This window comes from Urocitellus parryii, chromosome 9, assembly GCF_045843805.1.
Source record: "Urocitellus parryii isolate mUroPar1 chromosome 9, mUroPar1.hap1, whole genome shotgun sequence".
Classification (NCBI taxonomy): Eukaryota; Metazoa; Chordata; class Mammalia; order Rodentia; family Sciuridae; genus Urocitellus; species Urocitellus parryii.
The window spans coordinates 93431134-93444684 of record NC_135539.1 but is presented as its reverse complement, the minus strand read 5'-3'; the positions used below and the strand labels follow the sequence as shown (position 1 = coordinate 93444684).

Here is a 13551-nt window from a genome sequence, read left to right as displayed (position 1 = left end):
ACAAAATACAAGCATGTGTATGCACACACACACATACTGAAAAACATGGTAGTAATAGTCTAATTTGGCTGGGTGCAGTGGCACATGCTTGCAATCCCAGCAGCATGGGAGGCTGAGGTAGGAAGATCGTGAGTTCAAAGCCAGCCTCAGCAACAGTGAGGTGCTAATAAGCAACTCAGTGAGACTCTGTCTCTAAATAAAATACAAAATAGGGTTGGGGATGTGGCTCAGTGGGTGAGTGCCCCTGAGTTCAATCCACAGTACGCCCCATCCCAAAAAAAGTCTAATTTGCTTAGCAAAACATATCAGGTACCTACATGATGTAACTTCCTCATCCTCCCACCTCTAATTCCATCTTTCCATCAATTCAGATGTAATAAGCTACTTCCCAATCTCAGAGAGGGCTTTTGTTCACCAAGCCTCTCTACCTCTTTTACTTCTTCTTGGTTTAGCTAATTCATATGTGTCTGAGAATAATCTTCACAGACTCATCATACCTTTGAATAAATGCAATATTTTCATCAATTGAAGTAATCTGAAAATATTATTTACTTGATTTTAGATTTATCGTGGTTCTCCTAATGTGAATATAAGAACAGTAAGAAAAAAAGATCCTCTGTCTTACTCACTACCACATCTCCAGAATCTAGGGAATAGTGCCCAATATATAGCATACATACAATAAATATTCATCAAATGAGTGAAAATATCCTTTTAATTTTTATATCCCAGTTTCACTGATTGGCACATAACAGGATCTCAACACATGCATGCTAAAAAATAAACCTGGAAATAAAAACTGAGGTCAGAAATGAAAAGCTCTGAATAGCAAGCCAAGGAGTTAAATACTTAATTGTAGTAGATTTAATCTTATTGTTTCTCTCTTCTTTTTATTTATTCTCAATTGTAAAGCCTCTAATAGTTTGATTGTCCTCCAAACTCCCAACTTTTGTAAAGCACTTCAAGTCAATAAAAATGTAGCTCTACTTAGTGGAGCACATGGCCACTTGAAAAATATGTAAAATTTTAGGGACCGGGGTTGTGGCTCAGGGATAGAGCACTTGCCTAGCATGTATGAGGCCTGGGTTTGATCCTCAGCACCACATATCAATAAACAAATACAGTGTACAGTGAAAAATCCACTGGCAACTAAAAAAATTTAAAAAAAAAAAAAAGAAATAAGGGGCTGGGGATGTGGCTCAAGCGGTAGCGCGCTCGCCTGGCATGCGTGCGGCCCGGGTTCGATCCTCAGCACCACATACCAACAAAGATGTTGTGTCCGCCGAGAACTAAAAAATAAATAAATATTAAAAATTCTCTCTCTCTCTCCTCTCTCTCTCCTCTCTCTTTTAAAAAAAAAAAAAGAAATAAGAAAAATATGTAGAATTTAAAAAGCAACAGAACACTATAAATAAAATAGTGGGAAAATCATGAAAGAAAAATCCTGAACACTTTTATAGAATTTAACTGACAGAAATTTAAAAAATTTGTATAAAGTTCTAACTTCCTTACTTAAAAGTATAAATAATTTCAATGGACAGGTATCATATCACTGAGAGAAAAAATTTTCATACCAAGTGTTCAACTTATACCTTCAAAGCCGTAATTTTTCTATTTAAAATCTACATTTAAATAATGCTCAACAGAAATTAATGCTAAATTCTGTCAACAAAAAATTAATAAGGATCAAAAACACATAAAAAAATTCTTACTAAGTTATTGTCATCCTGGAAAGCATAGTGCAAAGTTGTAATCCATTTATTGTCTCCATTCACTAACACATCCCGTTCTTCACGAAAACATGCTGTCTGGAAAGGAAAGAAAAAAATTTTAGACAACACTTTAGGTAAACCTAGGATACAAATTATGCAAACAACAGCTTAATATGCTTATTATACTATTTCTATTCTGGAAAGGAATATTTTCAATATATGGCTTTCAACAAATCACTGTTTCAAAACAGCAACTGAGCTACTAGAATACTTAAGAAAATATTTTATATCAAAAATATTGTCATAGTTTAAAACAATCATAAAATGAACGGAATAATTAAGAACCACAGGTCACAATACTATTTAGATAACATAAATGCATTTATTTTGCCACATTTACTTCTGGTCTTTTCAAAGAAATAAAACAAAGTTATAGTCTTCCTACTTCTTCCCATTCCTCTCCTTTCTTCCCTCACGTAAGCAATAAAATGAAGACAATGTACAGACTACCAATCATGTTTTGACCACACATATATATATGTCCATAAACAACAAAACTGGATTATTTTTAAAAATTATGTTATAATTTTATCTATCCTTTTGTAAGTTGATTACTTCTTTCTCCAGAATTACTGTTTCCCTTTTTATCTGCTATGAAATTTATTTAGGCAACCCCCAATTATGGAAATATATATCATTTCCAAATTTGCATTATAACAAGGCTGTAATGAGTATATTTGTATAAGTTTCTCTACAGTATACACTTAGAAGTAAAAACATTAGATATAGCAAATTTCAACTTTGCCAAAAATAGCAATTTTCTATATTAATTACCACTGTACCCCAGCATACAAAAGTCCCTTTTCCTCATATCCTCAAATGTACTTGCCAGTATTAAAATTAAGTGGTTGCCTATGATGGCTGTCAAATTATGTCTCATTGTTCTTTTAACTAACATATTCCTAATTACAGGTGCTGATGAATAACTTTATATACATACATATACACATATATACACACTTACTTGCTACCTTAACTTTCTCTTTGAATGTTTACTTTGAATGTCCTTTTTGCACATTTTCTCTAATGAATTGGGTTTTTTCATATTTATTTGTTGAAGTTTTAATTTATTCTGAGAATAAATTTCCACTACTATCAAAATATATCCTAGAGAATCTGAGAAACATATGATTAAAAATAAAAAACAATTTATGTAATACATTATAATTCTATTATACAAAATCTTTAATTTTTTAATTAAAAAGAAAACAAAAAATACTATAACAGAAACTTAAAAAAGAAATGAGAGGTAAAATAGAAAGTAAAAGTCTCCTAAGTAATGCCCCCACAATTTCAATTTCCAATTGTGTTCACAAGTCACTACCATTAAGCATACTCAGAAAATTCCTGCATATACAGAAGCCTACACACATGCACATGCATGCACACATGCATACAGACACATTTTATATTCATGTAGTATCCCACCTCTCCCATCTTATTTTTCTTTATAGAAATGAAATCACATTGCTAAGTTGCTTATTTTTCCTAAATAATAATATATTTGAACATCTTTTGATCTTAGTACATATAACCCAGCCTAAGTTTTCTGAATGGCTGTACCATATTGCATACACACTGCAAATATCATCACAGAGCGTGTCTACTTGTAGTAGGTGACAAGTTATTATTTCTCACAAGATAAATAGTCATGATACAGAAAACAATCTATAACACTGTGATCCAATTAGCCCAAATATTGCCAATGTATACCCATAAATTTTATTTGGACAAATAGCATTTCCAAAGCCAGGCATTAAATGGCAACAACAGAGAGCACCCAAACAAATAAAGTTTAAACCAACTGAAATGGGCAATTTAACCTGTTAATTATGTTATTAAAATCTATTAACAGTATGTATTAATTCACGTTAGGAAGAAAACAGAATTGCATGACCTATTTACCAGTAAGTCCTATTTTATAACTGAACTGATCTGAAGTTATGGCTTACTACTGGCATGGTAGAAAGGTTCTGAAAGTTGTTAGGGCCTAAGAGAAGGACTTCTCCTGGTATGAACTCACAATGACAGACATCAAAATATTTTAGGGGGCAATTTTGGGCTGGGGATATGGCTCAAGCGGTAGCGCGCTCGCCTGGCATGCGTGCGGCCGGGGTTCGATCCTCAGCACCACATACAAACAAAGATGTTGTGTCCGCCGATAACTAAAAAATAAATATTAAAATTCTAAAAAAAAAAAAATTTAGGGTGCTAGGGCTGTGGCTCAGTAGTAGGGCGCTTGCCTTGCAAACCTGAGGCACTGGGTTCGATCCTCAGCACCACATAAAAAGAAAAATACATAGATAAAATAAAGATATTATATCCATCTACAAAGAAAAAACTAATTTTTTAAATTTTTTAGGTATTCCAGCTAGATTCTAATAACCATTATTTCATTTGATTGATTTCAAACTAAATAAAACTTCAAATATGCTAAACTGTTCAGTAAAAAGCAATATTTAAAAATTTAAAAAAAAACATACAATAAACTATGACACTAAATTTCAAACATAACAAGAGTAGAAAGACGAATGCAACAATCCCTTCTTCCCAATGTACCATGGTTCGATTTCAGCAATTACTTTGTTGGTGAATCTTGTTTCATTACACACTCACTCACTCACCACCACCCCTCAGTTCCCTGAGTACACACGTTCAGAAACAATGAACTTTTTAAAGAAAATCCAAGACATATGATTTTATCCACAAATATTTAGCTATAAAACTATTCTTACTAAGGCTTCAAACGCTTCAGGTGCTGAGTGTCTAAATGTAAAAAAGACAGCCTACTTCTTTTGCTTCTATATCACATTCTCCTAGTTAGTTATGACAATTGGGTGAGAGGATTCTACTTGCATCTAGTGGATAGAGGCCAAGGATGCTGTTAAATGACCTAAAATGTACAAGCGAGCTTCTACAACAAAGACTTATCCAGCCCCAAATGTCAAAAAAGTACCCCTGTTGAGAAACCCTGTTCTAGATCAGTATTAACCAAACCATGATGTATGAATAATCTATGGTTCATAAATGTGTTGTGAGGATTCAAATAGTTTAAAGCTATAATAATGTATACTTCAATTATATTTTTTTAAAAACTAAACAAAATATTGTTAAATTCCGCTCCTGTAAAAACAGGATATTTGGGTCTCATCAAATTATCAATCTTGGATATTTGGGTCTCATCAAATTATCAATCTTATACAGCACATCAAAATTGCATGTATATTTGAAAATCATGTCAAAGAGATGTCTATACCCACTAGTTTCTCATTTTTTTAGGAATAAAGACTTCTTCACTCAAAAAATATTACCACAGAAAAATCCTGGATAATAACTGAAAATTTCTCTAATATTTGATGAAGGAAAAGTCAAAATTTTCATTTTCAAAAAAATAAGTAAGTAGAATTTTAAATTAAAAATCTCAGAAAATCCAAATATTAGATCTTATACAGCATGGCATCATCACATATCTGCCCCCCGCCATTTTACCATATGTTTGATGATCAAGCCAAATAGGATATTTTTTCATTTTAACTTAATTGTCAGTAAAAATGTTGTTTAACATAATAAAGAGAGAATATGATAGCATGAACAATTAGCAAGCTTGTTAAGAAACCGGCACATTTAAATAAATAAAGATATTCTGGTCCAACATTTATAGAAGACAATTTGTTTAAAGCAATAGCTATTAAAGTTTAAATGAGGGCTGGGGTTGTAACTCTGTGGTACAGTGCTTGACTAGCATGTGTGAGTCGTTGGGTTCGATTCTCAGCACATATATAAATAAATAAAATAAAGTCCATCCACAACTTAAAAAAAAAGGTTTAAATGTATCCCCTAACCCCATGCCCAAGAGTTGTAGTGGCAAGGAGTTTAATTTGAGAAGTAGATAAGTTCTAGAAGTCACACAAAATGAAAAATCCCTTTATGTAAAATTTATCCTAAAATCATTTCAATCTTGGTATATGCAAATATGGAGTAGCAATATTTCTTATTAAGAAGACTTCATACTCTCCCTCCCTTTTCTTTTTCTTAAAATTTACATTGCATATATATCTTGGGTAGCATGACTACTTCTCATGTACTATTTTCTTCTGTTGTAACATTTCTCTTTAACATACACAAGCAGAGTTAGTGAAAAAATGTATTAATAGCTTTACTGTTATCTTATTAAGAATTCACACTATGGATAAGCTCACAAAATTACTGCAATATACATGTGTAAAGATTTTTACTACAACATGATTCAAAACAGTAAAAATGAGAAAACACCCTATATTAAGATTCTTACCTCAGCTCTTTTCAGCATTTCCCATTTATTCAAAATTTTCATGGCAAATACCTTATCTGCATTTTTTAGTTTTACCACAGCGACCTAGAAAAGATAAAGGAAATATAACTTTTAAAAATATGACATATATAGTACTTCTTTCCAGTCATCCATTTTCCTTTTTCCTCTCTGTAAAAAAAAAAAATAAATGCCAATTATCAATTATTTTAATGCAGCTCAAATCTAAAATCCTAAATTAAACAATGTCAGGTAAAAAAAAACAAAAGGTGTATTAGTGAACATATGCCAAACCAATAACTGTACTTATGAACACTATATCAGTTAGTTATTATATATTATATATTCCTTTCCAAGTTTTCTGCCCTGGAAGTTAAACTCAACATCTACAGTTACTAAGAAATATACCAAAACGTACAACATGAAAGTTATAGATTTTATTAAATAACGCATGCCAAATTCCAACATGATACTACAGGGTATGCCAGCTGCCAAAACAAATATGTCCTATGGGGATCCAGCAACATGAAAGAAACTGTAAATGATCCTATTTTTCATTCCACATACTCATATGCCACAACCCCCAATCCATAGACACCACACACACACACACACACACTCTCTCTCTCTCTCTCTCTCTCTCACTCTCTCTCTCTCTCTCTCTCTCTCTCTCTCTCCCCCCCTCTATCTCCCCCTCCAACAACAATTAAGACTAACAGTCTATATAGTCTATAAACTATAGACTCTACACATCCATTCGAATAATAACACAAAAAGCAAACAGATATTTCTGTACCTTATATTTCACCTATGGATCAAAAAATTCCCAAATACAAATAAATAGGACCCCATTATCATACTTAATAAACTGGTTACATTTGTTTCTATCTTTCTGTTTCAGTTTGGCAATTTCTAAAGGTCCTTCAAATCTGTTGGATTTGTTATGGGGCTAAGGTTAAACTACAGAAAAGGAAGATAAATATTAAGTGACAATGTTTTCAATTATTGAAAGGCAGGAGTGAGGAAGACAAATAATACCTGCTGTGTTTGGATCTTAATTGTCTCCCAAAGGTCCATTTGGTAAAGGTTTGGTTCTCAGCATAGTATTTGTGGAGAGTGTGAAAAGTTTTAAAGAGGTGGGTACTAGTTGGAGGTCTTTAAGTTGTTGGGACTTGCCTTCAAAGGGCTTTGTGGAAACCCATTCGCCTCATTTACCTCTCCTTTCAAGTCCCAGCCATGAGGTAAGCAGTTTTACTCTGCCAGGAGCTTCCCACTATGATGTGCTGCCACCATAGACCCCAAAGCAACAGAGCCTATTGATCATGGACTGAAATCTCCAAAACCATGAATCCCAACAAACTTTTTTCTCTTTGTAAGTTGATTATCTTAAGTATTTTGTTGCAGTAGTGGGAAGCTAACATACTACAATAATATGCGGAAGAGAATAACATATACAGAGATCTTTAAACAGTTCAAAGGGATATTTTCAAGTATAGGTAACAGATTGAAATCCAAGCTGAAAAACTTTTTAAAAATTAATCTTGGTCTGGGGATATAGCTCAGATCATAGAGTGCTTGCCTTGCATGCACAAGGCCCTAGGTTCAATTTCCAGCACAACCAAAAATCATCATCATCATCATCATCATCTCAATAGCAATTATGCACATCAAGAGCATTTAATAAATTTATTTGAATCTGATTGCAATAAAAGTAGTTTATATGATAGGATTAAAATCAGTGCATAATAATGAACATTTCCTGGTTATTGTTTTTAAAAGTATGATGACTATAATCAGTTTTTCATCAATTGAGATGCTGGGGGGAAGAGGAAGTATTTCAATTTTAAATACAATCACTTGAGTCTTTAGTCCTACCTGGTCTTATTGGAAGAAATGATGGGTCAGTTAAATTGTTCTCCCAAAAGGTTCACACTTCACACATAACAAGCAAGAAAAAACTTATAGCACTGTCTTACTAAAATCTCTGAAAGGATGAAAACACAAGGTGAGCTACTCCATAGACTCTGAAATCAATGTTGCACAATTGGGAGTGCACATGGACAGGACAGAAGCATTAAGCTAGACAAGCCTATAGTTAAGTCAGAAAACTAATGTGAAAGGCTATCACATAAGCCCTTTACTCAGATGTAGGGAAGAAAAGTCAGAAGACTTCAACACTTAGGTACCCTCCCCTCTTCATGTCATGACCTGAGAAAAAGTACTCTTAACCCTACATAATTCACCAGTTTTCTATGTATATGAGTAAATAAGAACCCAAAGGCAATATCAATGATAACATTGGTAGTAGCAGTACCCACTAACATATAAGGAGTGTTGAAATGCCACACATACACTAAGACTTTTAAATAAATCCACAATCCCTTAAGCATAATTCTAAAAGTTTTTCATAACTCATTTGGTAGCATGTGGTGACATTAGGCTATTAATATCTTTTACTTTTCATCTCATTTAATATAAAGAAAAACATGCTTCACTGAAGAAACATGAATACATTTGCTAATGGAATACTGCTCCAAACTGTAAGAGAGTGTTACATAAAACATACATGATTACATGAACTAAATTATCTTTCCAAAATCCAAAAAATACTGGAACCAAAACAATCTGTGCAGTAGGAATAATGATGATGACACTTAGCATTTATTGAACATACAAACACTTAGCTAGAATTTATTGCATCTGTTTAGAGGGGTGCGGCAGCATGAACTTAGCCAGACTCAAACAGGGTTTGAGTTCTAGTTTTGTCATTAACTGTATATATTTGGGCAAAAAAAATGTAGCCTTTCAAAACTTCGGTTTGGGGGTCAATATAATAAGGTTAATAACAATACATACTTTATATAACTGTAGTAAAGACTAAAATCATAAATATGAGCACAAAGGACTTACCACAGGGTCTGGTATTTCATTAAGTGCTCAGTGAGTATTAGCTATTATGTGTCAGCACTGTGCTAAGCATGTGGCAAACAGTATACCTGTCCCATGGCATATGAAAAAAAAAAAAAAAAACTTCCATCTTTTCAACTGAACTTTCCATGATTTTATACCTATAGAACATACATATACATAGAAATAAAGGCCAAAATTCCCTGAATTTAAAATATTTACATACAAATAAAAGGCCACAATAATTCACCATAGTGTGGTTTTCAACAGTAGAAATGGACCACCTTAAACATTCTATAAGAAGAAACTGACTAAATGTCATAGAAGAGTAGAAAATTATTCATATGTTTGAAGAAAATTACTGAAGAACAGTATCTGACAGGGAAAACCTCACAATCTTATATGTAAGAAAGAAGTTTGCTAAAGTTAGCAGACTGTGACTTGGTTTTCTACATACACACAAAATAGATACCATCAATTTCTATGTCATATATATATATATATATATATATATATATATATATATATATAGAGAGAGAGAGAGAGAGAGAGAGAGAGAGAGAAATATAAGCACCAAAATATATTAGATGATCAGCTATTTCTAGGAGAAATGATTTCTATTTCCCTTTCTGTATCTTCTGTATGAAATATGCAAAATGTGAAACATGGAATGGGATAGGATGGAATACCACACTTCATGAAATGACTACTAATTATGGAGGTTTTGTAGTATGACTTATAAAGGCCAACATAAGCCACATTCTACACATCTATGTGGTAATCAAGAATGTCAGGCTGCTGCATATATACATATCGAAAAATATTTGCAAAACCATCTTAGAACAATTTTATGAGCTACCTAAAAAATTTTCTGTAATGAAGTATATGGGTGTGGAAAAATAACAATATAGAAATAAAAGTCTTGAATTATCAAATAGATAACATGATGAAAAATGATTATTACATTTACAAGGTGATAAAACAACACTGACCTTGCTTTTCTCCTTTAACACTATAAACATTTTCACGTTCATTTCAGCAGAAGAAAACCAAGAAAAAGATGATTCTCTTAGAACTCTAACTTTAGGTCCTATATTTTCAAAAACCATGGCTAACTGACATGTAAGAGGGCAGAATGTTAAAATGTCCTTCTTTAAGGCAAGAGACATATTTGGGTGGTGGAGTGGCTGCCCAGCATGCACTAGGCCCAGAGTTCAATCCCTTGTGTTACAAAAAGGGAGGAAAAAAAATGTCCTTTCTAGTTTAATATGATCAAAATGAAAAATATATTTAGAATTAACTAGAAAATTTTAAAGTTAACATAAAATAAAGATATATTTGTAAACATTAATGTTTAGAGATGCCTTTAAACATTTTGTAGTAAAAGCAATCTGATGCTAGAAAAACTGTACACACTTCAGAAATAATGAGTATCTGACAAATGTATGCATATTGGTTGTTAAACACAATTTAAGTATCATCATTTATAGTTACAACCTATAACTTAAGAATGATCATACTACTCTAATAGGATTTCAATATGCAGAAATAGTTGCCATGGAGTTCTGCAAATCTAGTCTGTATTTGACATCCAAAGTCACCATACTTTCTCTGTTCTGTCCCATTCCAAACTGTCATCATATCTTGCCTGAATTGTCCTACCTCTCTACTTCTGCCCTTACCCCCCACAATTTATTACCAATCCTGAAGCCACAGATCCTGTTAAAATCTCCTGCTCCCAAACTTCCAGTGGTTTCCCATCTCCCTCCAAGTCAAAGTCAAAGTCCTTACTATAACCTATAAGGCCAACATGTTTGGGCCTTCCAACCTCCCTGATCTCATATTACTCACCCTCTAATTTATCTACTCCAATCAAAATAGTCACTTTACTCAATCCTACCTCAAGCCCTTAGGTCTGGAAAATTCTATCTCCACAGAGACACATGGCCTGTCCTCTCATTCCCACACTGAAATGACCCCTTGACAGTTTCTATCCCTTTTCTTTGCTTCCTTTTCCCCCTTACTTCTTTATCACTATTAATGAACTATGTATTCACATACTGTGTTTATTGTTTATTCATTCACTAGAATACAAGCTCTATGAGAACAGGGATTTTTATCTCATTTGTTCACTAGTACATGCCTAGTGTCTGAGAATCAATAGGTACTCAATTAACATTTGTTGGATAAATGAATTGTTTTTAATCTTTGTGGGTGCATATACATGAAAAGCTATAAGACACCAATATTCTCAACTGCAAGAATACTACTACACCAATACCAAAACTCAAAATAAGTCACTAGGGTAAAAGAGATACAACTGTGTATATGATGATTTATGAAGGTATCAGATTATTCTAGTTCATGCTACTTCTTAACAGACATTCAAAGTCTCAACTTTACAAGTTAGCCCTTATTATCTTTGTTTATTACTGTTAACCATTTAATGTTTTACGTCATTGTCTCCGTTGTATCTCTCCTGTTTAACATCTACCATCATTTTCCATTAATAATAACAAAATAACAAAACTAACTTTTATTTTTGGAAAGCTTACTCTGCATATGATACTGGGTCAAGAAATTACATGTGCAACCTCATTTAATCCTTACACCAATCTAGAGTAGGTTCTAAAATTCCCACTTAAGAAATTAGTAAACTAAGTTTAGAGAATTTAAATTACTTATAGTCATATAATTAATAAGTAATACCACCAGGATATGTATCCTGGTTATCTGATTACAGTACTCATGTTCTTTTCAACTGTAAATATAATCATAAAGAATAGTTACAGACAAAAAAAACTTACAACTATAAATATAGTCATAATGAACAGTTCTATAGGTACTGAGAGTTCTTCCCATTCGTTATGTCTACAATTTTGATACCTTCTGACATATTAATGGGGATTGTAGTATTTGTGGAAATCATTGTTCTGTATTTTTAAAAACTGTTCTATGAGTGATCAAATTCTGTTCAAAATTTTTATCAAAAAATAGGGGAAAAATAAGTCTCTTTAACATGAAACTAAAAATATCACAAAGAATTTACTAAACAGTCAGAGGTATTAGGAGCAATAGTCAAAACTTAAAATTTGGTACAGCACAGACATCAACTATTTGAAACAATGACTATAAAAATATAATATGCCCACACCTGTGTGCCTTTATGAACTAACAACCTGCACCATCAAAGGTGAATCATGCACTATAACTTCAAACTTCTTTTACTTTCCCATGAATCCCAGGAGAGCCAGAGTAAAAGAGTTTTTAAATAATAAATGTCTAAATAAATGTCTTTTCAGACCCTACTACTAGATTATGCAGACATATTAGGGCCTAGTTATAGTAATTAGAGGAAGCAGGCTAATTAAAAGCTTTTGACACCTGAAGCAGGGGTAGCAGGCCAAAGCAGCAAGCTTTCACAACAAGCTCTGAAGCCCAGAAGCCTTGAAGCTGCCGGAGCAAGGCTGGAGCAGGCAGAAGCGGTGAGCCACCAGGAAACTGTGGACAGGTAACACCCAGGGCGTAAGTTAAAGGTTTTCCTGAAAGCAAAAAGGAAAACCCAGCGTTAAGTTAAGCAGTAACTGACAACAACTGAGTTGTAGAGAGAAGGTTCTTAAGTCACAGAGATGCTGAATTTCAATTATGTCTTGCTCCTAATTGTTTCCCGTGATTTATGCATTTCTTGTAGGAGTTACATAAACTATGCATGTGTTTTCATGGTTTGGTTTTTTGGGTTTTTTTTGTTTTTTTGTTTTGTTTTGTTTTGTTTTGTTTTGTTTTGTAAAAGCACAGTTGAAAGAAATGTTTCTATCCAATATCCATGCAAAAGGAAGCCTATCCACTGGGCCTAAAAACCTGTTTACAAATTCCTGGTAGAATGCAAGTAACTTGGAGGAAATCACTATCTATTTAGGGTCTTAGCATTTCTAAAACTATTAGTTGATAAACACCACAGGGTATGTAAGCTCAGCAGAGATGTTTTTATCAGGATTGAATAAGCACTAAAGCTCAAAATCCAGCCAGTACTACTTTTATATACAAAATTAACTCTGTCTTAAAATAACAGAGTAGACTATAAGCAATCTGTTGCTTTTTACATATGCAAATTAATATCCATACACAGCAAGAAGATACCCAATAAAAAGAAAAAAGATACCTTTTATCAGTCATGCATTAAGTACTATGAAATGACTCCTGAGGTCTAACTGACACTGACCTGTGACCAGGCAGGACTTAGTCCTACTCAACTGACTTCTGGACTGTCTGCTGCTGCTAACTCCCCAGGTCTGCACCCCATTCTTTCAAGCATCATGACTGAAGAGCAAACCTGGCCATCCTAACTATCTGCCTCACTTAACCTAATGAGTAACTGTAATTCTCCAGTGCCCTATCCTTTTTTTTTTCTCCAGTCCCTTTTATGAATTATATTCTGTAAGGATTTTTAGCATTGCTTCCTTTTTTTCCATAGTTCAATCTCAGCTGAGCCTTCAAAGCAAACTGTGTAGTCTCACCATTTATTCTTTGTCATTCTCAACAGACTTTTGCCAATCTTCTAAAATGCCCTGTGTCACCTTGATATCA

At 33.3% G+C, this 13551-nt stretch overlaps 1 protein-coding gene across 7 annotated transcripts in view; it reads right to left on the bottom strand.

Moving 5' to 3' along the window:
* The window catches only part of Cdc42bpa (CDC42 binding protein kinase alpha), a 293703-nt gene that overhangs the window by 205338 nt on the left and 74814 nt on the right, over window positions 1–13551 (bottom strand). For all 7 annotated transcript variants that reach the window (XM_026405769.2, XM_026405772.2, XM_026405770.2 and 4 more), the window contains exons 3-4: window positions 6064–6147; window positions 1713–1808 (exon numbers count right to left, since the gene is read on the bottom strand). In XM_026405769.2, coding sequence (XP_026261554.1) covers window positions 1713–1808; window positions 6064–6147 — 180 coding nt within the window. The remainder of the gene's footprint in view (window positions 1–1712; window positions 1809–6063; window positions 6148–13551) is intronic.